We start from the raw sequence: 23356 nt of genomic DNA on the forward strand, positions 1-23356 counted from the left end.
CCACTCATCGTCCGCGCGTCCCCCATCTCTGCCCGCCCGTGGCGCGGATGCCCCTTTACGATGAGGTAGAGAGGCCAAGCCACAGAGATCGTCACACGTCCATCGCCCTCTGTGGTTTGACCCGTGTGACCTCAGGCAACCTCGTGGAGCGCCGGTGTTCCCAGATGTAAAATGGGGACAGCGATCCTTAGGGATCTGTGAGAAGGATCCCGGCGGTGAGCTGCCACGTCTAGACGGACACATCGGTGGCTGGCCCTCCGGCTCAGAAAACGCTCACAAACAGGCGAGTCTCCTGCCTCCGAGCCACAGGGCACCCGCCACCCTGGGAGAGACCTGACGATATTGGAGGGTGTCCTGCGAACGTGCCGTGGCTCCTGCCCCCCTCCTGGCTCTGTGTATGGAAGCCTTGCCCCCACCCGCCCTGCCCTGGGAGGGGAGAACCTCAGTGACCCTCCTCTGCCGAGGAGGGAGGAACAGCAGACATCTGACAGCTTCCTGCTCACTCCCCAATCCCTGATAGACAGGCGCTGCGGAAATAATGACACTGTACAGTTGGAGTAATTTGCTAATTTGCTTAAGGAACGTCCCCAGTCCGGGACGTGACATAAATGCATTAGTGCAGCTCCGGCGCCCCCAGCCGGGGGTGGTGCTCGGCGTGGGACGGGTGGGTGCCATAAAGTGGAAACAGAATCAGAGCCCGAAGGCAGCTGGCGGTGCGGCGAGGGGTCCCCCGCCCCCCGCTCTGGTCTGGTGGCCTTGCATTCTGAAGTGCTCACCCACGTGTGTGGGGTCAATCGGACTGACGCCCGGCGGTTGCCTCGCGGCCCACCTGCGCTGGGCCCGGGCAGGGTCCTGACTGCGGGGCCCGCCTCCCAGCTACGGGGCAGAGGTAACAGGGTCCCCCTCGATGGCCCTGCGGGTGCGGGAGGGCCTTTCACGCGGGGGCTGGCCCAGCACTGGAGGCGGGGAAATGGCGGTCGGCTCTCTCTGCCCCCCTCCCCGTGACCTTTCCCCGGCTGCTCGGACCCGGGCCGACCTCTGTCCTCCCCGATGGCAGGCTGAGCCTCTCCATAGATGGGTCCTCCGCATTGTGTCACCTTGGGCTGCTGGCCGGGGCCTCGTTGGCCTGACCTGCTGGGACCCGCTGGGGACGGGGACGGGTGAAGTCGGCAGGTCTATTCTGGCAATGGGCAGACTGCTCGGCCCCCAGGGCCAGGCCCCGTGCTATGGGCGAGGTGTGCAGGTGGGCGGGGCCTGGAGAGTGATCCCCACCGTCTGCCCGGGAGCCCCAAGGGGCAGCAGCCAGGCGTCTCCTCACCCCATCTCTGGGGACCGCAGTGCCTACAGGGAGGGCGATGCCTTGAGCTCCACGAGGCGGGGTGCGCATGAGTGCAGGGGACTGCGGGGCCAGGGGCGCATCCTGTCTGAGGGAGATGCAGGTGCTCGGCCCGCGACCGGGCCAGATCATCAGATTTTAAAATCAATCGCTTGATTTTTAGAAACCAGAAAGAATGACAGTTGATTGGGAATCTCTTGAATTTTTTATGCCGGCAACAAGTTCAAATGTAAAAGAGCCGAGAAGCCGCGCCGAGCAGAGCCTGTGTGCGGGCGGCCCCGGCAGCGCCGCTGTCTGTCTGTGCCCGCCCTGCAGGCAGCCTGCCCTACGAGTACAAGATCGTCATCGCCGGCAACCACGAGCTGACCTTCGACCAGGAGTTCATGGCCGACCTCATCAAGCAGGACTTTTACTACTTCCCGTCCGTGTCGAAGCTGAAGCCGGAGAACTACGAGAACGTGCAGTCGCTGCTGACCAACTGCATCTACCTGCAGGACTCGGAGGTCACCGTGCGGGGCTTCCGGATCTACGGCTCCCCGTGGTGAGTGTGCCATGCCGCCCAGAGCGCGGGGAGCGTGAGCCACGTGGGGGGGCGGGGGGAGCTGAGGCTGCGTGGTGGGGGTGGGGCGCGGGCCCGGGTTCAAACCACAGGCACACATTGAGTCCTGGTTGTCCGCTGGGGACACAGAGTGATCAGGCCTCATCCCTGAGCTCGCCTGGCTGGGTGGGGACCAAGGGGAGAATGGGTCGCGTGCCCTGTGGGATGATCGGTGTGCCCGTGGGAGGCCAGGTGACGGTGTGGCTGTGATGGTGGTGAAGACAGTGATGATCAAGGAGACGGTGATGATCGTCACGGCGAAGGTGATGGTGGCGGCGGCGGCAGCGAGCCGTCCCGGGGCAACCGCAGCGAGCCGGGCCCTGGGCCGCGGCCTCCGTAAGCATCGCCGCCACCCTTCCTCGGCCCTGTGCCGACGGAGGGGCCCCCAGAGGCCCAGCCGGCCGCAGCCACAGGGCGCCAAGTGCAGGAGGGCGAGGAGGGCGCCCTACGCAGCAGGGACAGACCCCCGTGTGTCCCCCGTGTGCCCCCTGGAGTGGTGGGGCGATCTGAGCCATGAAGCAGGGAAGGGGCCTGAGACGAGACGGCACCCTCGGCCGGAGCAGCACCCACAGGGCGGGTGGGGGCGCTTTGGGAAGACACGGGGCCTGTGTGGATGCCGGGACTTCGGGGAGCCCTGTGCTGCCCTGGGCGTGCCGCACGCTGACAGCGGAGGCTGCGGGCGTGCCGAGGGCCTGGACTCGTGCTGCCGAGGCATCTCATGGAGCGAGGGGAGGTGCCGGGCTGCCCCGTCTTTCCTGAGTCCCGGGAGGCGCCTGCTGTCCTCTCTTGGGTCCTCACCGCGTACAAGGTCTCTGTGGACCCTCCCTGCAGCCTAAGAGGTCCCGGAAGAGGACCGGGGGCACGCCAGGGTGTGGGGAGCTCAGTGCCAAGGACAGGGGAGGAGAGGAGGCACTCGAGCCTGCCAGGTGGGCCGGCAGAGCCCAGACCTGGGGAGGAGGCTGGAAGCCAGCAGGGTGCACTGGGGGGGGGGGGGGGGCACGTGGGGAAGGCCTGGGGCTGGGCCGAGCCTGGGGGAGGTCCAGGGTGCACGGTGCAAGTGGGGACGTGGATGAGCTGGGGTGGAGGCTCTGGAGGGTGCGATATGGGGGCCTCAGGCCCCAGACCAGGGAGTCTGGGCTGGATTTCTTGCCCAGTGGTTTTTGGCAACCTGCCTCCCTGACACCTCCCGACATATATAATCCCCCCTTTGAAAAGTTATACTTTATCGAGGGTAACAGCGTGGCTTTGGAACCAAACTGCCTCGGCTCAAGCCTGGGCCTCACCTCTGAAGGGCTGTGTGACCCTGGGCAAGTCCCTGAGCCTCTCTGTGCCTCGGCGTCCCCTCCTGCAGAGTGGGGTGACAGCGCCCCTCTCCAGAGGGTGCTCGAGGCCAATCCCTGATTCAGCGAGAGCTGCGGAGCAGGAGCCGTGGGGGCGGGGGTGACCCGGGCCGGGAAGGGTGTGACAGGCGGAGGGAGCTCCCAGTGCGTCACAGCTCCCTGTGCCTGCAGCTCTGGGCCACCGACCTGTGGGCCCCAGCACATCGCGCCCTGGAGGGGACGCAGTGCTTGCAGGTGCAGGGCTGGCTCAGTCAGGCGCTTGGACCCAGACACACCAGGGATGTTCCCGCGGCTCCGCTTGTCCCTCTGTGTCTGACCTCCGCAAGCCTCGGTCTCCCGTCGGTACAAGGGGACGCTGCGCAGCGGGGTCCTCTCCGTGGCAGCCCCAGGCGAAGCCACACGATGGAGATGGCACTAGCCAGTCCCCCAGAGATATTCACGGCCGTAGGACCTCCTGGCCCGCCTGCGGCCCCTGCTGGGGGCCGGGGGGCTGTACGGCCGCAGCCGTCGGTCGAGGCTCGGGCCGCTGCGCTCAGTCCCGGCACCGGCCGCCAGGCGTGCGGCGGCTCTTAGGAGGGCACGGATAGGCAGGCTGGCTGTGATTGTTGCTCGGTTCAGACGTGCAGGGTTTGCCTTTTTCCCTCTCCTTGGCCCTTAACACGTTGACTAACACAAGGAGGACTAGGGTGTTCTCTCCAACTTTGGAACCAGTAGGCAGGGAACAGGGGTCAACAAACCACTAGTCCGGACTGACCTAATCTCAGTGGCTTCTGGGACATGTGGGCACGGCTGAGCCACGCCAAGGGTCAGACCTGCGCTGTGTGGCCCTGGAAGGCAGGGCAGGGACACAGGGGCAGTGACCACAGGCAGATTCTCCTCGGTGTGGGAAGAGCATCCCAGAGGAGAGGCCACATGGACTGGTGAGTGGTGAGCTGCCCGTCACAAGGGGCATGCAAGCAGAGGTCCACTGGGATTGGGTGAGTGTCCTCATAGGCCGTTCCCCTTCGCGGGCCCCAGTTCCACGGCCTGTGGCTGAGGATGGAATGACGTTTTGCTAGGACACACACTCTGAGGCCCACGGTGGCCGTCGTGTGCCCAGCCCCTGCAGGGCTCTGGAGGTCTGGAGACCGGGCCTGTCTCTGCCATCCAGGCCCCTGGCTGCTCACGTCCGTGCCTCTCAGGCCTTTGCGCTGGCCAGGCCTTGTGCTGGCCTGTTCTCGTCCAGCCCCTGCCGTGGCCCCGGGTCTGGGCACCGTTGCCGGCCCTGCCTGCAGCAGCGAGTGGGGCAGAGAGAGAATAATTATTTTTAAAGATTATTTATTTTTTTAGAGAGAGGGGAAGGGAGGGAGGAAGAGAGGGAGAGAAACATCAATGCGTGGTTGCCTCTCATACGCCCCCTACTGAGGACCTGGCCTGCGACCCAGGCCTGTGCCCTGACTGGGAATCCAACTGGCGACCCTTTGGTCCACAGGCTGGCGCTCAATCCACTGAGCCACACCAGCCAGGGTGAGAGAATAATTTTTACTATGAGTATGTCCCATGCAATGTTATCCTAAAAGAATTATCTGTTGCTTATCTCAAGTCCAGGTTCCACGGGACCCACTGTGTTGCATCTGGCTACCCTAATCCAGGGATCGGTGGGTCCTGCCTGTTTTTGAACTTGATAAGACAACCGGCTCATGCAGTGTGTGTGTCGTCTGCTTTTTGTGCTCGACGTCCCATTTTTAACATCCTTCTGTGCTGTCTCGTGCAGTGGCCATCAGTTCTTTTCTCACGGCTGTTTAGGACTTCATCGTCCAAGCACAACGCAATTAATTTACCCGTTCTTCCCAAACCCAGCCTCCCTCGCTTCGGGGCTATTATAAACACGATCGCCATGAACGTTCTTGTACGCGCCTCTTGGGGCACAGAGATAGTTGCCTCTGAGCACATGTGCACGGCACACGCCGCACGCGTGCCTAAGTGTGGCGCGGTCAGGTGGCAGCCGATGCAGCCCTTCAGCGGGGGCGCCGAATTGCTTTCCTCGTGGTTGTGCCTGTTCTCCCACCGGCAGTTCCCCCCTTCCACCCTCGCCAGCACTTGGTGCGGTGAGACTTTTAAGTTGTCTCCCTCCGGGGGGCTGTGCTGGGGTCTCTGTGTGGGGTTTCCATTTGCATTTCCTTGACCATCCCTGGTACTGAGAACCTCGTGTCGGCTACTTGGGTTTCTTCCTTTACGAAGCGCTGAAGTCTTTTGCTCACTTGAAAAATGTCGCTGGCCTGTCTTGTTCTGTTGGTTCATAGAGATGCTTTACGCATCCGGATAGGAGCCTGTCCGGGGCGCTGTCCCAGGCCACCCTTCCTCCTCTGGGCCCTGCTGGTCCCTCCCCCAGTGGCGGCTCCCGATGGCCGGAAGTTCTTCCTGTTGGCAGGGCTGAGTGTGTGTGTGTTTCTTTGTGGCGAGTGCCTTTTGTGTCCTTTTTAAGAAACGTTCTATCTCCTGAAGCCGTGAAGATGTTTCCAGATCAGCTTCCAGAACGTGGCGTTTGACACAGAGGCGCCGGACCCGCCGGCAGTGATTGTGCTGACTGGGGGCGGGGGGGGGGTCCTGTCTGGGGCCCTTGCACCTTGATGCCCACTTTGCCTGGCACCAGGTGTGGAAAGCCTGTCCTCCCTGCCGCGCCCGCGCCCGCCCCGTCCTGCCCGCTTTGCCTCACACCAGCGTCTCGCTCCGGCCCGCCCCGCTCCGGTGGGCCCCTTCGCTCCAACCACGTGGCCTTACTTGCCCTGAGAGTTAATTTCTTTCACGCCTGTTTTCCTACTAGAACATTTGAGGCTCCACGAGAGCAGGCACCCAGTCTTCTTTTTGTGGCTCTCCCTGCAGTGCCGGGTCTGGCCCCTCACAATAAAGAGCCGTTGGATGAATGGACGGATGAGCGGACAGACGGGAGGAAGCCAGGCCGTGGGGATGCCGCTAAGGCTGGGGGCCAGCCTGCTCGCTCTTCCTGTCTGAGGGTCTCTGCGGCCTCTTGCCCGCTGCTTCCTTCCTCCTCCTCAGGGCTGGCCTCTTTCCCCCGGGGCCCACCCGGGCCGCTGCCTGGCTTAGTGTGCTGCCCGTTGCCCCCCGGCTGGAGGCCACACACCCCGACCCCTGGATTTGGTTCCTTCTGGGCCAGTCCAGCAAGGAAGCCTCGCTGGGCCCATGCGTCTGCGCTGTGACATTTCAGGGCTCAGGGAAGCCATTTCTGGTCCCCTCAGGTGCAGACCGGGCACGGAGCCTTTGCGAGAGCAGCTTCGAGGGAGGGGGCGGGAACCAGCCGCAGAAGAGGAAGAACTCAGCTGTTACAGAAGCCTAAGTGTTAAAAAAAATTCCGTGTACATACCGCATTCATGTATGGGTTTTGGATGCATTTTTGTTCTCGTTTAACTGAAAGCGGTCTTGATTTTTTAGAAAAAGGAGGGAGGGAGGGAAGGAGGGAGGGACACTGGCACGCAGCTCGCCCATCTGGTCTAATTGCTTCTGGTATTTTGAAAGGAGGAATCTAAACCCGCTGAGGCGTTAAACTTTGAGAAGTGGCTGCCGGGCCGTTGCTGGGCGCCGTAGGCCCTGGTCCTTCGCTTGGCTGCCTCCCGCGCGGCACGGGGCCGTGGGGCCAGGTTAGGGCACCGGGTGTCCTGCCCGGGCAGCGCGAGGCCAGACTGCAACACATCCTGGCCGGCGGGTCCCGGTGGGGGCCTTGGGTCAGAATCTGGGCTTTCTGTGAAATGACAATGACCGCTTCATAGGGTCATTCTTAGGATTTAAGGAGGTTGTGTGTGCAGATTGCTCAGCGCACAGGAGACAATGGGCACACGTCGCCCCAGACCTCTGCAGCCCACGGCCTCGCTGCCCAGGGCGGGGCCAGGGCGGTTCAGCCTGCTCATGTGTGGTCGGTGGGAGTGTGGGGTGGGGTCTGGGGGGCCCTGGACTGGGCAGGTGGGCTTTCGCGTGAGCCTTTGATATCCTTCGCCCTTGTGCGCACAACAGCTCCTGGGTGGGGTGGCAGCAGGAGCTGAGCCACCTGGGAGTTTTAAACCCATCCCTGCAGGAGCGCAGGCCCGCATTTGGATGCGGCAGCAGCCCAGGCGCCGTTCTGGCCGCTCCCGGAGGCTCCGCACCCAAGTTGCCTGAGCCTTCGTGGCAGGCCGCAACGTCTGGCTCTTGTCCCCCACTGTGCGGCCTAGGAGACGGAGGCCCGTGCAATGGAGGGACTTGCTGAGCTGGGCCTGGATGGAAAGACGGAGGCCCCGCCCCCCCAGAACTGCGCACAGAGAGGCACTAGAACTCTTCTTTTCTAACTTGATAAAATACGTCTTTTAGAGAAAAGGGAAGAAGGATGATATAATGAACCCCCAGCTTCCTCCTTGCCTCACAACTGCCTCTCCCCAGAATGTGACTGAAGTTCTGGGAACTGAGCGTGCGGTGGGACGGGATCCTGGCCCTGCCTGAGACCTGAGACCCTCCCCCCGCGGGGCACCAGCAGGGCCAGAGGCTGGTGGGTGGCCACGGTGAGGCCATTCTGCCCAGATGCCTCCTGCCCCCGGCCAGGCTCCTCCCTGGCTTCAAGGCTGCCTCCCCTTCCAGGAAGCCTGCCTGTGTGCCTGGCGTGGCCCGGGAACCCCTGCGCTGGGCTCCGGGCCCTGTCCTTCCTCCTGGCTCTGCATGAGGAGAGGCAGGTCAGGGACTCAGCTCCAAGGGCCTGACCTGGAATCCTTTGCTTTTTCTCTTAAGAAATCTTTTTAATTGTTTAGAAAACATTTATTTTTTAGTTTCCACCAATTCTCCAACAGGTTCGGGGTGCTGTGATTTTGGATTGCAGGCCCCCAGTCTGCGAGCATCTGTGGAGGGGCCTGTGCAGCCCAGTTTAGGGCAGAAGCCGCGTTTGGGGGTAGCCCTATGGGGGTGCCCCTCGGAGAGATCTGCGTATGTCCCCATCTGTGGGTGCACAGCAGGGACCCCTTTACATTTGTCTCTTGGCCCGGGGGTTCTTGGCCTGGCGGGCCCACTGGCCGGGGGACAAGCCCCGGTCGGAGGTCTGGGCACGGTCCTCTGTTTGGCGGAGGTGTCCTGCCTCCCTGTGGCCGCGGGTGGCCTTTTCTGGCCCCCCTTCGTCCAAGGCCACCGAGGCTGCTGCCCACGCTGCCTCGCGGCCACTAGGACCCACAGTCCCCGGTCCCAGAGGCCGGCGGTCCCGTGCATCTGAAGCCGTGCTGGTTGCGTTTTATCTCCCATACCTTTAATTTTTTTTTAATTTATTGATTTGAGAGAGTGAGAGACATTTGTTGTTCCACTTCTTGATGCATTCATTGGTTGATTCTCCTACGTGCCCTGACTGGGGTTCAAACCCACAACCTGAGCTACCCGGCCAGGGCCTCATCTCGCATTTCTAGAGGCTTTTAGCACAAGGCTGCGGCCTTCCCCTGTGCACTGGCAGGAAAGGCCATGACTCCCCCTCCCCTTCAGTACCCGACACCCTGCATTCAGCGAACTTCCCAGGAGCTGCCACGGACTGTCCCATTTAATCTGCCCGGGGAGGGGGCCAGCGGGATCCTCTTAATCCCGTTCTGCAGAGGGCTGAGGTGATGCTTCAGCAGGCGAAGCGACAGGCCCAAGACCTCTGCCCCGGGCAGAGGCAGCACCGGCTTCTGGCCTGGCTGTGGGCTCAGGCGGCTCAGAGCGGTCAGGAGGGCAGCCTCCCGGGCAGTGGCTTCCTGCCTGCCGCTCGCCCCACCCCTGGCCCCGCCCCTTGCCCCCTGGCCTCGCCTCTGGCTGACCACTGGGCTGAGGAACCCAAACAGGGCTGGCTTGGGGCTCTAGACACCTGGCCCCGTTACTGTCCTGTTCTCTTTGACCCGGGCCCGTGTCTGTGAAGTCGGGCTCGGATCCCCCTCCCAGGGCTGTGCAGGGACAGGTGCGGGCCCGCCGAGCCACTGGCTCGAGCCTCAGGGGCGTTCCTGCTGCTCCCCATCCGGAGGCAGGGAGGCTGTGCCCGTTCTATGGGACTGTGAGCTTGCCTCAGGGCGGGCCGAGGGCACCTGGGCTGGTGCCGCTGGCCCGAGGCAGAGCCGGAGGGACCCAGGGACCCAGCGGGGTCCGCCGCCAGTGGCTCCTCCGCTGCCCACGTCCCCTCTCCTTCCTGCGCTGGAGCCTGGCAGCTGCCAGCCTCACAGAACAGGCAGTGCACAGACTGTGACAGAGGGGAGGGTGTCCCCAGCCTCTGGTCCCCTGCTCTGCATGTTCACACACACCACACAATGACATGCATGTACACATGTGGGTGTGTGCCGACTACACACGCACACGCCACACAGGGGCACACATACTCACACCACACAGCCTCAGGCACACACCACACAACTACGCACACGTGCACATGCTCACAGAACACGCCCCCCCACACATGACACAACCACGTGTGTGGATGCACAGCACACATGCAGACACGTGTACACACATGCACATACACAACACATACCCCCGCCCTCCCATCCCACCCCCCACTCACACCTCACGCACTCACACGTGCGTTTCTCATACACGTGCTCTCTCGTGGCCCCTTCCCTGCCCGCGTCTTTCCTGCCTTCACGCGCTTCCCTCACGCAGGCTGCACGGGGTCAGCGCCCCGGACCACTCATCCTCCGGCCGCCGCGGAGCCCCAGCGACACAAAAGATGAATGGTCTGCAGGTGGAGGGCAGGGCAAATTAATTAGGGGCGACAAAGGGGCCCGTTCTGTCCCACTTCTCTCGCGCCGACTGGCCCGTGTGCCCGGGCAGGGTGTGTGACCGAGAGCCCCGCGGAGGAGACACCGGCTCCGTGCGGCCCTGCCCCCCGGCTGCAGCCCCAGCGTGGGTGCGGCGGGCACCCCGATGTGGAGGCAGCTCCCTCAGCGCCGCCCCCCACCCCCAGCCCTGGAGACGTGGAGAGAAGGGGCGCCCCCCCCCCGCCCCAGAGCTGGCCGCTGGGGTGGAGGCTGGGACTGCCCCGTCCCCAGCCTGTCGGGGGAGGAGCCAGCACGAATTCACCTGGGCCCCCAGCACAGGTCGCTGACCTCCGAGCCTCAGTTCCCCTCTCCTGCTGCAGAACAGGAGCCTGGCCTCGTTGGGGTGCTGGGGGTGTCCCAGGAGGCACTGGGGGGTCCGTGGCTGATGCCATCCTCACCTGGGCGCTCTCGGTGTTGGCAGAGGCGGAGGCTGCCTCCCTGGAAATGGCCCGGGGAAGCCTGGTCTTTGTGGGGGGAGGGGCGGGGAGCAGGAAGAACAAAGGGGCCAGGGGCCAGGCTGAGTGTTTGGCTGGTGGTAGGGGGAAGGGACCTGGCCCGGGAGCCCAGGCTGCTGGGAAGATGGGCCACGGCCCCCCACAAACTGCAGCCTTCAGCCCAAGAAGGAGAGGCGGAAGCGGGAACCTCTGGTCCACAGCAGGCCCACTGCAAAGTCCACCCCGTCTTCCCCCAAAGGCCCTTCACGGGCCGTGGGCAGCTGCGGGCAGACAGGGAGCTCGGCTCTCAGCGCCCCAGGCCGTCCTAGGGAACGGGCTGCCGGGGAGGGCAGTTGGGATGGGGCAGAGGGTGTGGGCGTCCAGGCCTGGCTTCGCCTCCGAGGCCTCTTGCCTGTGAAACGGGTGCACGATTCCACCTGGCAGGTTGGGGGAGGGGGAGGGCGGGATGCTCAGCAGGTGGCCTGAGGCCTCGGTTCTTGTCTTGCTGCAAATCTCTGGGCGTTGTGATGCCCAGGGACCCTGGGGATGGTGCGGAGCAACAGGCCTGATGCTCCGTTCCCGCCGCCTGCCAGGTCGAGCCGCTGTGGGTGCATTTCGTCTTTCTTCATTCATTCGTGCCATCCTTGAAGAAACCCCTCGCTGAAGCTCTGTGAGGCCCCACCTGCTGGGCCGGAGTGATTTGACCTGGGCCTGCCCGGAAGGAGCCTGCCAAAGGGCGCTCAGAATGAGGGTTACCTGTGCTTGGGGAATGGCAGTAATCAGGGGAAGCTTCCTGGAGGCGGTGGCCCTTGGGCCAGGCCTTATCAAAAAACCAGTGGCAGGCTCTGAGGAGAGGCTGGGAGGGGCGTCTCAGACGGCTGGAACACCACGCACGGTCACCAGAGGTGGGGATCGGATGGGCCGCGCTGTGTGCAGGGATCAGGTGGGTTGTGGTATTGGACGGGGTATGGGGGTGAACTCAGCAGGAAATCTGAGCAAGGTGGCCCAAAGGGCGTGGCAGCAGGGAGCCACAGAAGGTTCTGGAGTAAAGGAGTTACATGGGCAACAGATGCGAGGCAGGGAGAGCCCAGGGGGCGGGCTGCCCCGCCCCCTCCTGCCAGGACCCAGGGGCCCAGCAGGCCAGAAGCTGTGCTGGGACCTGGTGGGGACCGTCAGGAGCTGCTCAGGCTGGCGGTCGCCGCCGCCGAGGCCTGGCCACCCCACCCGGGTTGGGTCCTCTTCGTGTGGCTGACCATGGGGCCCAGGGGGCAGGAGCCAGGATGCTGACCCAGGTCCCTCTTGCCTCCTGTGTGTCCTCAGACACATTGCTTGACTTCTCTGTGTCACCATGTCCTCGACTCTTGAACGGGACCTTCCTACAGCTTTGTCCTGAGAGCTGACGGGGCTGAGGTGGCACGCGGGCTGGTAACGGCAGGTTTGCCGAGGAAGGCGAGGCAGGGTTGCCGGTCTTACTTCCACGACCCTGCGGTGGAAGCCGAGGGCACAGGCTCTGGAGTCTGCTGTCTGGGGTCGAGCCTGGGCTACGATCCTTGGTCACCAGGTGACCCTGGGCAAGCGCATCTCTGTACCTCAGACTCTGCCTTATAAAATGGGGCGGAGGCGGCGGTTCCCTCCCTGGGGCAGGTGTGAGGGTGGCGGCTTGCGTGTGCAGGCATCCCTGGGTGCCCCGTGGATGCACAGGCCTTGCAGCCGCATCTGGGGTCGCAGGGGTCTCTCTGATGGCCAGAGAGAAACCCTCCCCTCTGCTCCCCTCTCTGGCCATCAGACCCCCGCCAGGGGATGGCCTGCCCCACCAGGGAGGCACCCTAGGCCTGCTCCACCCCCACATCCCTGCCCCCGAGAAATGGGGTGGCTGTACCCCAGGGTAACCGAAGGACCTCTGGGTTCGTCCCCTTGCCCAGGTGTGTGCGCCGTACCTGGGGAGACAGGCAGAGCAGGCGCTGCGCTCCAGCCATTTTCTGTAGACAGCACCGCCCAGCCTCTGCGTCAGGGAGCCCGGAATCCCCGCTTCAGGGGGCAGCCGGTTAACGATCGGCCACCGGGAGGTCATTTGTATTGGCTAAGCGGGCTTAATTAGACTGGATTGGAAGGTTACCGTCGGTGCACAAAAAACTGTGAAGGGTTAGTTAACCTCTGAGAGATTACATTGTATTCAGCGCTCTGTTAAAGTTTGAATTAATTTTTCTCATGGGTTTGTTCACATTCTAATTTTCAACTAAATGAGACATCTGTTTCAGAAAAGGAAAATTTGCTCTGGTTGTCATGGCAACTATCATTCTGTAAGAAAATTATTCCAATGGTTACTTTAGAACAGAAAGACAGAAATTCAGGACATAAAGCCGCCTCCATCGCTCGGTCGGAATTCTGATTCATCCGGCCTCCCCGGGGGCTGCAGGCCCCGGGCCCTCGGGCAGTCGGGCCGGGCCGGGCGCCGGGCGGCCGCGGCCATGGGACCCCCACTCCTGCGGCACCTGGCGCTGGGGTGTTCGTGGGTCTCAGACCGTGGTGGCCCCAAGGCGGGTGGGGACGGTGGGGGGCAGGCTGGGTCCCGCTGCTTGCAGGACGGGCCCTGTGACCCCAGCCTGGAACCCGGCAGCCTTGCGCTCGAACCTCTGGCCCCAAAGGACCTCGCGGGCTGAGGGCGGAGTGGCGAACGCAGAGCCCTGGGAGGGCGGGCGCTGGCGCTGACTTGGGGCAGGAAGGGCGCCATCCTGTGTCCCCCTCCCCCTGCAGGAACCTGGGTAGAGGGGCATCGTACAGGGGGACTGGAGGCTTTTCCTGACCTCGCGATGTCACCCTGAGGCGTCCAGTCTGCCTCTCCCACTTCTCTGGTCCCCCTCTTTGGGCGGTGCCCTGGGCCGCCCTTGGGAAGGGCCCCCGGCCCGGGGAGGGCGCTCCCCCGCCAGCCGCCGTCCTGGGCGGTGTCTGCTCTGCACTTTTCGGGCAGGATTGGACCTGCCGGCTCCCCCACATTCCAGGGAAAGCCAGACCTTCACCTTTTCCTGGTGACAGAGCTGGTGTGAGGAAGGCGCTCTCCCAGTGCTACCCTCTCACCCCGCCTCCGCCCCCTTGTCAGGCAGGGGCACGGCACCGAGCAAGGACGCTCCCTGCCCTCATGGGGTAAGGTTGGGGACATAGGTGTCACTGTCCCATTTGACACAGGCTGGGAGAGGCGAAGTGACCAGCCTGGGGGCAGAACCAGGAGGTCTGATGTCAACTTCAGTGTCCTTTCCACCCATCGGAGGGAACAAGGCAGCCCCCTTTCCCGGACCTGACACTCCCAGGGTGATCTCTGCCCCTGCCCTGTCCCCTGCGACCCCAGATGCGGCTGCAAGGCCTGTGCATCCGATGGCCTTGAAGATGGGCGGGGGGAGAAGTGGGAGGGAGAGGGCGCGGGGGCCCGGGTAGCGGTCCCGAACCCCGGCCGGCTCGGCCCTGCTTCTCCATGGCTCGGCCCAGGGCCTGCTGTGTGATGCTGGGAAGTGGGGTGACCTCTCAGGGCATCCCTGGGGGCAGGCAGGGTGCCAGCTTCCCAGGATTTGAGGTGATATGTTTGCACGACCCAGGGGGGGCATGCAGGGGGGCGCTGTCCGCCCAGAGGAAGACTCATCAGCGTGGGGCTCGGCGGGTGAGGACTCAGCCGTGACTGGGCTCCTGGGCCTCCGGGTGGCCTCTCATACGTTTCCAAGCGTGTCTTTCAAAAAGCCGCCCCTTGCTGTGGCTCCAGGAACCGATAGATGCCTTCTCTCCGTACCGATGAGGCCTTGCGCTGACTAGTAAATATTTGATTAGATTTTTGAAAAATGGGTCCTGTGCTCGGAAGGCTGTGCCGGCAACACGCTGCTCCTTCTCGCCCAGGCTGGCGGGGCTGTGGGCCCCAGGGAGGCCGCCCTGGCACGGCCTGAAGAGCGGCCTCGGGTGGCAGCCGCCTGCCCTGCAGCCACGCCCTGGCGTGTGCCCAGGGATGGGGCATCGGAAAGGGCAGAGCCCGCGCCCCGCCTGTCAGGACGGAGCGGGCCTGTCGGCTGTTTCTGACCCGGAACCAGGGAGGAAGGCAGTAGACGTTGTGACTCAGTCACGCAGGTGTGGGCATCTCTTTAAACAGAAGGATACTTCACTGAAGCGTCCCTCCTCTGCTGCGGTGAACCCTGATGTGTGCTATTCTTTCTTTTGCTTTTACCTTTAAAAAATGCTATTACGACCCATCAAAATGCAGTTTGGAAACCCCCGAGGCCCGGGGTTCCTCGTCCCGGCTTCACGGGCGGGTTCTAGGACGCGTTCATGCCGATGGTGGTGGTCGCGGTGCTGGTGCTGGTGACCCTGTGCTAAGTGGCCCATTTGGGTGGAGTTTCTAGGTGTCACAGCGTTCGCACCCCCCGCCCCCAGCACGCGCACCCTCCCGGGGGCGGCAGTGCGGGCGCTCCCCACGATGTAAGCCGCAGGGACTCTTGGGATGCGTTCGCGGTGAATGGAACCCAATTCTAATGGCGCTCCACGGGCCCACAACCGAGAAGTTCAGCGCTGGGTCGGGGTCCGGCGCAGGCGGACCCGACTGGCTCTCCTGGGCCGTCCTGGTTTATACGGAGGAGGACTCGCCCTCTTCTCGTGAGAGTGAGTGAAATGTCTGGGACGTCCTCTATCGAGAGGGATGGAGGCCGCGTGTTCTCCGTTGAACCAGTCGAGGGGAACGACGTGCGTTGATCCGTTGATCCGTCTGGGTCCTGGCCGGGCAGCAGCCCTACCCGGACCCCCGGCGGGGCTGCGGCTGGAAGCAGGAATGAGGGTCCTCCCCCTGGAACCCGCTCAGCTGTGGACGGGGTGTTCTCTGTGGATGTCCTTAGAGGGGCTTGGAGCAAGAAAGGTCTTTGGAAAAGCTGATTTTTTAAACTTCATTTTTTATTGCATAAATAATACTCGTTCATCACAGAAAAAGAGAAACCGCAGGTAAGCAAGAGGGGGAAGGGAGGAGGAGGCTGGCGATGCCCACAGCCCCCCCTCTCGCCAAGTCCAGGCGCACCCCACCGCCACCCTGATCGGGGCTCCTAGGCTTCCAGCCGGCCCGGATGGCCGCTCGGGGCCCCGTGCCCTGCCCGCCTGCGTCCTGTGGAGCCCCTCCCGCTCGCCAGCCCCTCCGACCCCTGCTCATCTCCACAGGCAGCCCTGGTTTTACGGCTGGGGCTTTAACCTCCCGCGAGGACAAGCACTGCTGGAGAAGTGGAACCTCATTCCTGAAGGCGTGGACGTCCTGATAACCCACGGACCCCCGCTGGGTAAGAGCCAGCCACTGCCCTAGCCCCTGGGAGCCTCCGCGGCCCCGGCCCGCCTCCCCCCACCCAGCCCGCCTCCGCCTCCTCCCAGCCCTGCCTCAGCCCGGGCTGTCCCTGAGGGAGGACGCTGCGGGTGGGGGTGAGGGGGACCCCGGTCCGCCCTGGGCCCTGGGTCTGAGCCCAGTTTGCTGGGGCATCAGGGACGAGCTGACCCATTGGCTCCCTAATCTCCTGAGCTGGGAGCGAGACCTGCCGCCTCGGGCCCTGAGTCCTGGGCGCTCAGCACCGGCAGGGCCGCTCCCACAGGCCCCGCCCCCTGCCCCCTGCCTGTCAGACACCTGGGGGCCTCCCCTCACGCATCCCAACAGGGCCCCGGCCTGTGGACCCCACCCCAACCTCTCTGCTCCACCTCCGAACGGTGGGCGACCCGGCGCTTCCTCCCCTCTCACCAGCGCTGTCCTCGCTGAGGTCCAGGCCAGCGTCTCCCGTCTCTCTGGCAACCCCGTCACGGCCCGTGTCCTGCCCCTTCCACCCCACCCTCCTCACAGCAGCAGGAGGGAGATCCCCAGATTCTCAGCTACGCCATGCTACCCTCTGTAGCCCTCTGTGCCCCCTCATTCCTCACAATGGAGGTCGAACTCCCCGCAGTTCAGCCCAGACCACCTCCTTCTCCCACCACGGCCTCTGCCGAACCTGCCACCACTCCGCTGGGGCGCAGGGCCGGGAGGCGCGGGGCGCTGCTGGGCAGGGGTCCCCCAACGCAGAGCTGGCCTCCGGGGCTCGCAGGCCACCAGGCCACCGGGTAGAGGGGCCCGGGGAGGCCAAGCCCAGTGGGCAAGGGAAGCTCAAGAGTAGAAGCAGAGACAACGGTGCCAGAGGAGGCCTAGGGAGCTTACAGAAGAGGGGACCACGGAGTGGGGTCTCGGGGAGGCGGCAGAAGGCAGGGGAGGGCGCCCCAGGTGGGAGGGGCTGTGGGCCCCCACAGCTCCTGTTCTCAGGTGCCTGCGTGCCCGGCCCAGCTGCTGGATGCACCGTTGAATGAGACCAAGGCACAGACAGGTTACACGACTTATCCAAGGCTACACAGCCAGTATGGAGCAGACCTCAGACTCAAGCCGGGCACCTGCCCCAGGCCCGCGCCCCGCCCGCCCGCCTGCCCCCGGTCTCTTCTCTCCTTCCTCCCCTTCCCTCCTCCTCCTCCTCCTCCTCCTCCTTTTCATCCTCTCTCTACCTCCCTGTCTCTTTCCTCCCCTCTTGCTCTGCCTGATTCTTTCAGTCCAGGGACCCCCGCCCCGCCCAGCAGTTGTAAAGACCCGTTGTGCCCCCCAACACCAAGCAGAGAGGGGCCGAGAGGGCCCTGGGCACTGGCCCAGAGCGGTCAGTTATTCTTGGCCAGTGGAGCCGCGCGGACGACAGGCGCTGCTGTGGGCCGCCCCGGAGGCAGCCCGGGGCCACACTGCGCTGAGCGGAGTCTAGTTTCACGACTTCGCGATGTTTCTTTAGAAAGTTTTCGACATGCAGGTCTTGCCCCGGGTTCCCCTCTGCCGCTGGCCACCGGACGCCCCCAGGCCTGCCCCCTGCCCCCGGAGCCTTGGTTCGCTCTCTCTGCGATAGGCGGTTGCCCCCTTGCAATTGCTTCAAGTGTGAATGGCGGGGGGCTCATGTTATCCAGCGACCCCACCCCACGTGCCTGGCCCACTCTGGGCTTTTGGAAGCGTGGCTCTGCGTGGCTCTGCGTGGCTGGGGGAGGGGGAGGGCGAGGCTGAGGCGGGGCCTGGCGAGGAAGAGCGTGCGGGAGGCGGGGTGTGGGGGGAGCTACTCTCAGGCCCGGGAGTCCAGAACCCCCAGCTTCTGTGGGCTGCCGCCCGGGGTCTGTGGGGCTCGGGGCCGGGCTCACTGCCCTGCTGTCCGCCCCGCACAGGCTTCCTGGACTGGGTCCCCAAGAAGATGCAGCGGGTGGGCTGCGTGGAGCTGCTCAACACGGTGCAGCGGCGTGTCCAGCCGCGGCTGCACGTCTTCGGCCACATCCACGAAGGTCAGCGCATGGGGTCGGGGAGGGAGACCACAGCTGCTGGGGCTTCTCACTGACCCTTTAGAGGGGCCATCTCAGCTCCTTTTAACCTGTCACCTCCTCCCTGATCTCTACGCTGGAGGGAAGTGGCCCACTGGTGTCGGTGATGATGGTGATACTGCCGGTGGTATGGGCGGTGGTGGGAGGGATGGTGCTGATGGCGATGGTGGAGATGATGGTATTTCATGGGGGGCTTTCTAGGCACTGAGCCAAACGCTGTATGTGGATTATTATCTCACTCAGTCCTCACCGCAGCCTCGGGAGGAGCATCTGTCATTATAATCTCTATTTATGGGCAGGAAGCTAAGTGGCGAGTTTCCGGAACCTGCCCCAGATGCATCCGGCCCATGTGGCCGAGTGCCCCTGGGCTCCTACCCCCTCCGGGCCCCTCCCTTGCTCCCGGTCCTGGCCTTACCCCTCAGCCCGACAGGTGTGTGCTCCCTCTCCAGGGTACGGCGTCATGGCGGACGGGACGACCACCTACGTGAACGCGTCCGTATGCACCGTGAACTACCAGCCCGTGAACCCGCCCATTGTCATCGACCTGCCGACGCCCCGGAACTCCTGACCGCCCCTGCAGCCCGCCCGGCCGCAGGCCACACACGCCTGGCCGAGTGCGCGGGCCCCCGGCCCCTCCCCCCCTGCGGACAGCTCGCCTGGCCACAGGGGCCCGCCCAGCGGGTGCGTTGAGGCCTTGCAATGAAGACTCCCACCCCTGACTTGTGTCACCTGGAGCCGGGACGCTGCGGGTCCCTGTTGGGGTCCTGTGCTCGTTACTGTTTTCTGTGTGTACCTTCTGTGTGTACCTCGTTAGAGGACCTGCCCAGCCCACGGCCCCGTGTGCTCGGGAAATGGCCGAGCCTTCACGCCTCGCCGTCGGACGCCTTCGTGGGTTTGGGAAACTGTGGCTCTTGGACAGGGTTTGGAAGTTCTTGCACAAAGTCCCCCTCTCACCGAGGGTCTGTGCGGCTGCCGGCCCCAGGGCCCGGGCGGGGGGAGGCTTCACAGTCGGGTGCAGGCAGCCCTCCCCTCTGCCCAGGCCCTCTGAGGGAGCGTCGTCGGGGCATCTCAGGAATTCGGCTGCACCGGGCCAGGCCTGCTCGCTGCTGCCCCGTGCCGTTTCCTTGCCTCCTTCCTGTGGGCGTCTCTGCTGACTTGGACAATGCCCGTGCTTCCCAGGCGCCCGCCCGCAGCCCAGGCGATTCGGGGGGTCGGCTCTAGCGCACGGGTCAGTTGAGTGCCAGGACCAGCTGGAGGGCTCCTACGTCGGGGACGGCCCCCGGCCCCAGGAGGGGTGCGCTGCTCAGCAGAAATCAACAGCGTGGAGGGCCACCAGGCCGAGGCAGCCCTGCCACGTGTATGTGCCCACGTGGGCGTGCACCACACACGCATGCGCACATGCACACGCACGCATGCGTGCGCACACGCCCCTTTTAATTCAACAAGAGGATCCCGTGCCTCTCATCACCGTCCTCGCACAGGTTCCATCCCTCGGTGGGGTTTCCCTCACGGCGTTTGGATTCTGCCCGGCCTGCCCCCGGTGGAGGATGGCCGAGTGGGTCCTGGTCCTCGTTGTCCCGGCACCAGTTGGCCCTTTAACGGCACAGTGACAGAGCGGGCCCTGGGCTCCAGCAGCCCCACATGGCGGGGCCGCTGCTGCTTTTTAAAATCAGAACGGGGTGGGGGTGGGGGTGGGGACTGGGGCTGCACCCGTGGGGGGCGCCCAGCAGGGCCCAATGCAGGTGAGGCACGGGAGGCAGGACAGGCATGTGCAGGGCCGGAATCTGTCTGCGTGTAGAATTGGACTGTTTTGTTCATCATGGGTTTCTTTTTTTTTGCATCCGTTTTTATTTTTAAAAATATGACATTAAAGTAGTGTCATGTATTGTCTCTTCTGGGTTTTTTGGTCCCCACCTTAAATTGAGCTCCTGAGAGGAGGGCCCTCCCTATTCGCCTCACCCTAGCCTGGCCTGGGAACCAGCATTTAACACGCCCTTTGCAGTTACCGTCTGGCTCTATCCTCGGCCGGTCCTGCAAGGGGGGACTGCTGCCCCGTTTCAGATAGAAAGAGCTGAAGATCAGGGGGGCAGAGGCTGGGTTTGAACCCCGGTCTCCGGCTTCTCAGCCCCTGCTTTACCACCACCCAAAGCCCCGCCCCCACAAGGCAACACGTGATCCAAGGCTTTTTTTTTTTTTTTTTTTTAATGAAGGGCCCTGTTCAGAACCTGTCTGGTTTGTCCCTCGTTGAAAGATCCTGTTCTCTGAGCCCAGCGTCCTTGCACCCCAAGGACTGTGACCCCTCCCCTGGTCCAGCGAGGTCCCCGTGGGACCCAGTCGCCCTCCGGGAGCCTGCAGCAGCCCCGCGTTGGCGCAGGCCAGCTTCGTGCTGCGGGGTGAGGGCCTTGGGAATTCTGCTTGGCCTGAGGGGTCCCTGGTCGCTGGGGCTGTTTACAGGGTCCTGGGAGGGGGGCCCAGACGCATGACGTGCGCACGCGCAGGGTGGAGGCAACAAGGCCCTTTCAGTCGCCTCTACTGACTTTCTATGTGGACCAAGATCTATACACTTTAAAAAAATTTTTCCTAACGTATCTTCAGAATATGGTGTATTTTTATGTGGAAAAGAAAAGTTATGAAGGCAGCTGTTACTTTAAAAAAAATTCATTAAAAGTCCTTGAGGTATGAAAGCTGATGGCGTGCTCTTCAATCATTTTGGCATAACTTGATTGTGGCTGTAATTTTTTTTTTTTTTTGTCAAGCATGTCAGACAATAAAGTCTTTGTAAAAAGAAAGAGAAGGCCACGTGGCGTCTCCTCTGTGTATGTCTGTGCGTCGTGTGGGGCACGAGGGAGGGCGGGGGGCAGTGTCCTCCCAGTGGAGTCCCGGGTCCTGGACAGATTCCTGAGGCCAAAGACCCTACTTCCATGTGTCGGCGACCGGCACCCTCCTGCTCGCTCCAGCTTCCCCGGAGCTGGAGACCCCACGGGACCTCCGAGAGGGTCGGCCTGGGCAGTTCTGCGTCCTGTTGTGCTCAGACACCTTGGTGGCCTGAGTTCCCAAAACAGAGTGGCTCCGGGGTGCCTTCGCTCTGGGTTCTTCCTGGAAGCAGCGTGCTCGACCCAGCCCTTGTCAAACTAGGGGCTCTGGTGTTGCCCAGGGGAAGCACCCGCAAGTATAGTGACTCCAGGCTCACAGCTCCCGGAGCTGCAAAAATTCTGCCATTTTCAACCGTCCATCGATTCTTCAATACATCCACCCGCCCGCCCACCCATCGCCTCACCCAGCCACCAGCCCCGCATCCGCTCTACACGCACTCACTGAGCGCCGCCCGTGGGCCTGGCTTGGACCAGGGAGGCGGCAGCGGTGCCGGCGACAGGTTTGGGACCGAGAGGACTGGGCGTGGGGATGAGGGTGAGGGAGAGCCTAGGACGCAAGGGAGGGACGGAGGGACGCTGGCTGCCGGTCGCGGAGGCGGAGCACGAGAGCAGGAGGAACGGGTTTGAGGAGGACGGGTGTTCTGTTTGGGTCCCTGAGCTGAAGGCGCCCTTCGGCTGTGCAGGGACAGGGTCCAGCGCCAAGGGGGTCCAGGGGCCTGGAGGAGGAGGAGGAGCCCCTCTGGAGCCTTGCGGTCAAGGGTCATACTCGAAGCCTGGGGGCGCAGTGGGGGAGCCTCCCGCGGGCAGGAGGACCCGCTCTGGGTGACCACGATGGGGGCAGCCTCTTCATGACCCGCCCCTGTCAGGCTGCCCCTCCCCCAAAGAGCCCCTCCCCCAAGGCCTCGCTGGGCCTACAACACCCCGTCCTGGGCCTCAGCTCCCCAGCCCCGCGGCCACGAGGAGGAGCTGCCAGACGGAGGCACCTGGGCTGCTGCTCGGCCAGTGTGCGCCGGAGCGGGGACCCTCCGTGGCGGCCGCTGCCTCAGGTAGCGCTGTGGTGTTGCAGGGCCGCTGGAGAGCTCCAGGGGCCTGAGGCTCTGCGGACACGCGGCTGCTGCCTGGCCCCCGCTCCCGCAGCCCTCGGTGTAGACGGGCTCTGGTTCGCCCAGGGTCTGCACCTGGTGAAGGTGGGGGTGAGGAGGCGCCCGGCGCCTGGGCTCTGCTGGTTCAGCCCTCTGGGTTCACACACCCGTCACGCGGCCATCTCTCCCCGGGTGTCCCCAAGGCTCGAGGGGACGACGGTGCAGGAGGGGTCCCAGGGAGGCCTCCCGTGGCCCGGGGCAGCCCAGTGGACGCCTCTGGCCAGCCGCCTCCCCGCCCTGTCCCTCTGCCCTGTGGCGAGTTCACCCTCAGGGAGCCCCGCCCCCAACGGCTCTTTCCTGCAGTTTGGCTTCCGTGGACCTGATCCTCAAACCTCCAGGGGGACAGCTTCCCAGGCTTTTTCTTCCAGAAGAAACCAGCCCTCTGAATAGGCTAGTGGGGGTGACATGCGCTGTGTCCCAGAAGGCCCGTAGCCCCCAGCCGGACCCACACCTGCCCGGCCAGCTTGGGCGGGGGCTCGTCCCGGAAGGCCTCCACAGGGAGCCCCCCTCCTTGCAGGCCGAGATCAGGAAGCCCTGCAAAACGCCGGAGGCGGGCCCTGCTCTCCGGACGCTTGGCGGGGACGGGACTTTGGAAGGCTCCTCTGATTCCAGAGAAGCTGAATCCTTTCCGGTCTTACATGCTTGGGGCCGAGTGGCTGGCGGGGTCAGGCTTGGGGGTCCTGAGGAAGAGCGAACCCAGTGTGCAGGGGAGATCAGGGAAAGCTTCCTGGAGGAAGGACCTGGCTGGGCCCTGAACAACAGGAAATGATATTCCCATTAAAAAAAAAAACTTTTTATTTTGAAATAATTTTTGATTTATAGAGAGTTGTAAAGATAGCACGGAGTTCCTCTGTACCTTGTACCCAGTCTCCCTAATGCTAATATAACCACAGCACAGTTATCAACCAAAACTAACATGGGTGAACCTGTGTGAAGCTGTACCCCTTACTCGATTTCGGCGGTTTCTGAGGCTCGCCCTCCCTCTGTTCCAGGACACCGTCCATGGCTCTCCGTGGCATTTTGCCGTCATGTCTCCATGGGCTCCGCGGTCTGGGACGGTTTCTCAGTCTTCCCTTGATTTTCGCGACTTGGACGGTGTTGAGGAACAGTGGTTGAGAACTTTGGAGAGCGCCCTTCCAGTGGGGTTCGTTCGATATACCAGCCTGGGGTCGTGAGTTACAAGGAGAATCTTCCAACCTCCAGAGAAACTCCCTCGCTGGGCTCCCTTCTAAGCACACGGTTTTCCGACGTGGTGTCTGCAACCCCACCGGCAGCGGGTGAGTTCTGCAGCGGGTGAGTTCTGGCGGCTCGCGCCCCCATCAATTTTGTCCGCTTCCAAATCTCCAGCCCGGTCGCTGAGCAGGTGTTGTTGCGTGTCTTGCTGTGGTTTTAATTTCTGTTTCCCTGATGGCTAGTGACACCGAGCCTCTTTCTATACGTGTATCTGCCATTCACATACACTTTTTTGTGAAGCGTCCATTCAGACCTTTTGTCT

The 23356-nt window shown here is 63.4% G+C and overlaps 1 protein-coding gene across 1 annotated transcript in view; it reads left to right on the forward strand.

Annotated features, from left to right (window-relative positions):
* MPPED1 (metallophosphoesterase domain containing 1) overlaps positions 1–18414 on the forward strand; it is a 45915-nt gene extending 27501 nt beyond the window's left edge. The window contains exons 3-6 of the mRNA XM_054582573.1: positions 1652–1877; positions 15663–15778; positions 17697–17810; positions 18296–18414. Of these exons, the coding sequence (XP_054438548.1) occupies positions 1652–1877; positions 15663–15778; positions 17697–17810; positions 18296–18414 (575 nt within the window). The remainder of the gene's footprint in view (positions 1–1651; positions 1878–15662; positions 15779–17696; positions 17811–18295) is intronic.
* Positions 18415–23356: the final 4942 nt, after the last annotated feature.

The sequence above is a fragment of the Pteronotus mesoamericanus genome, unplaced genomic scaffold (assembly GCF_021234165.1).
Source record: "Pteronotus mesoamericanus isolate MK-2021 breed Mesoamerican mustached bat unplaced genomic scaffold, CSHL_Meso_final contig_702, whole genome shotgun sequence".
In the NCBI taxonomy this organism is placed as follows: Eukaryota; Metazoa; Chordata; class Mammalia; order Chiroptera; family Mormoopidae; genus Pteronotus; species Pteronotus mesoamericanus.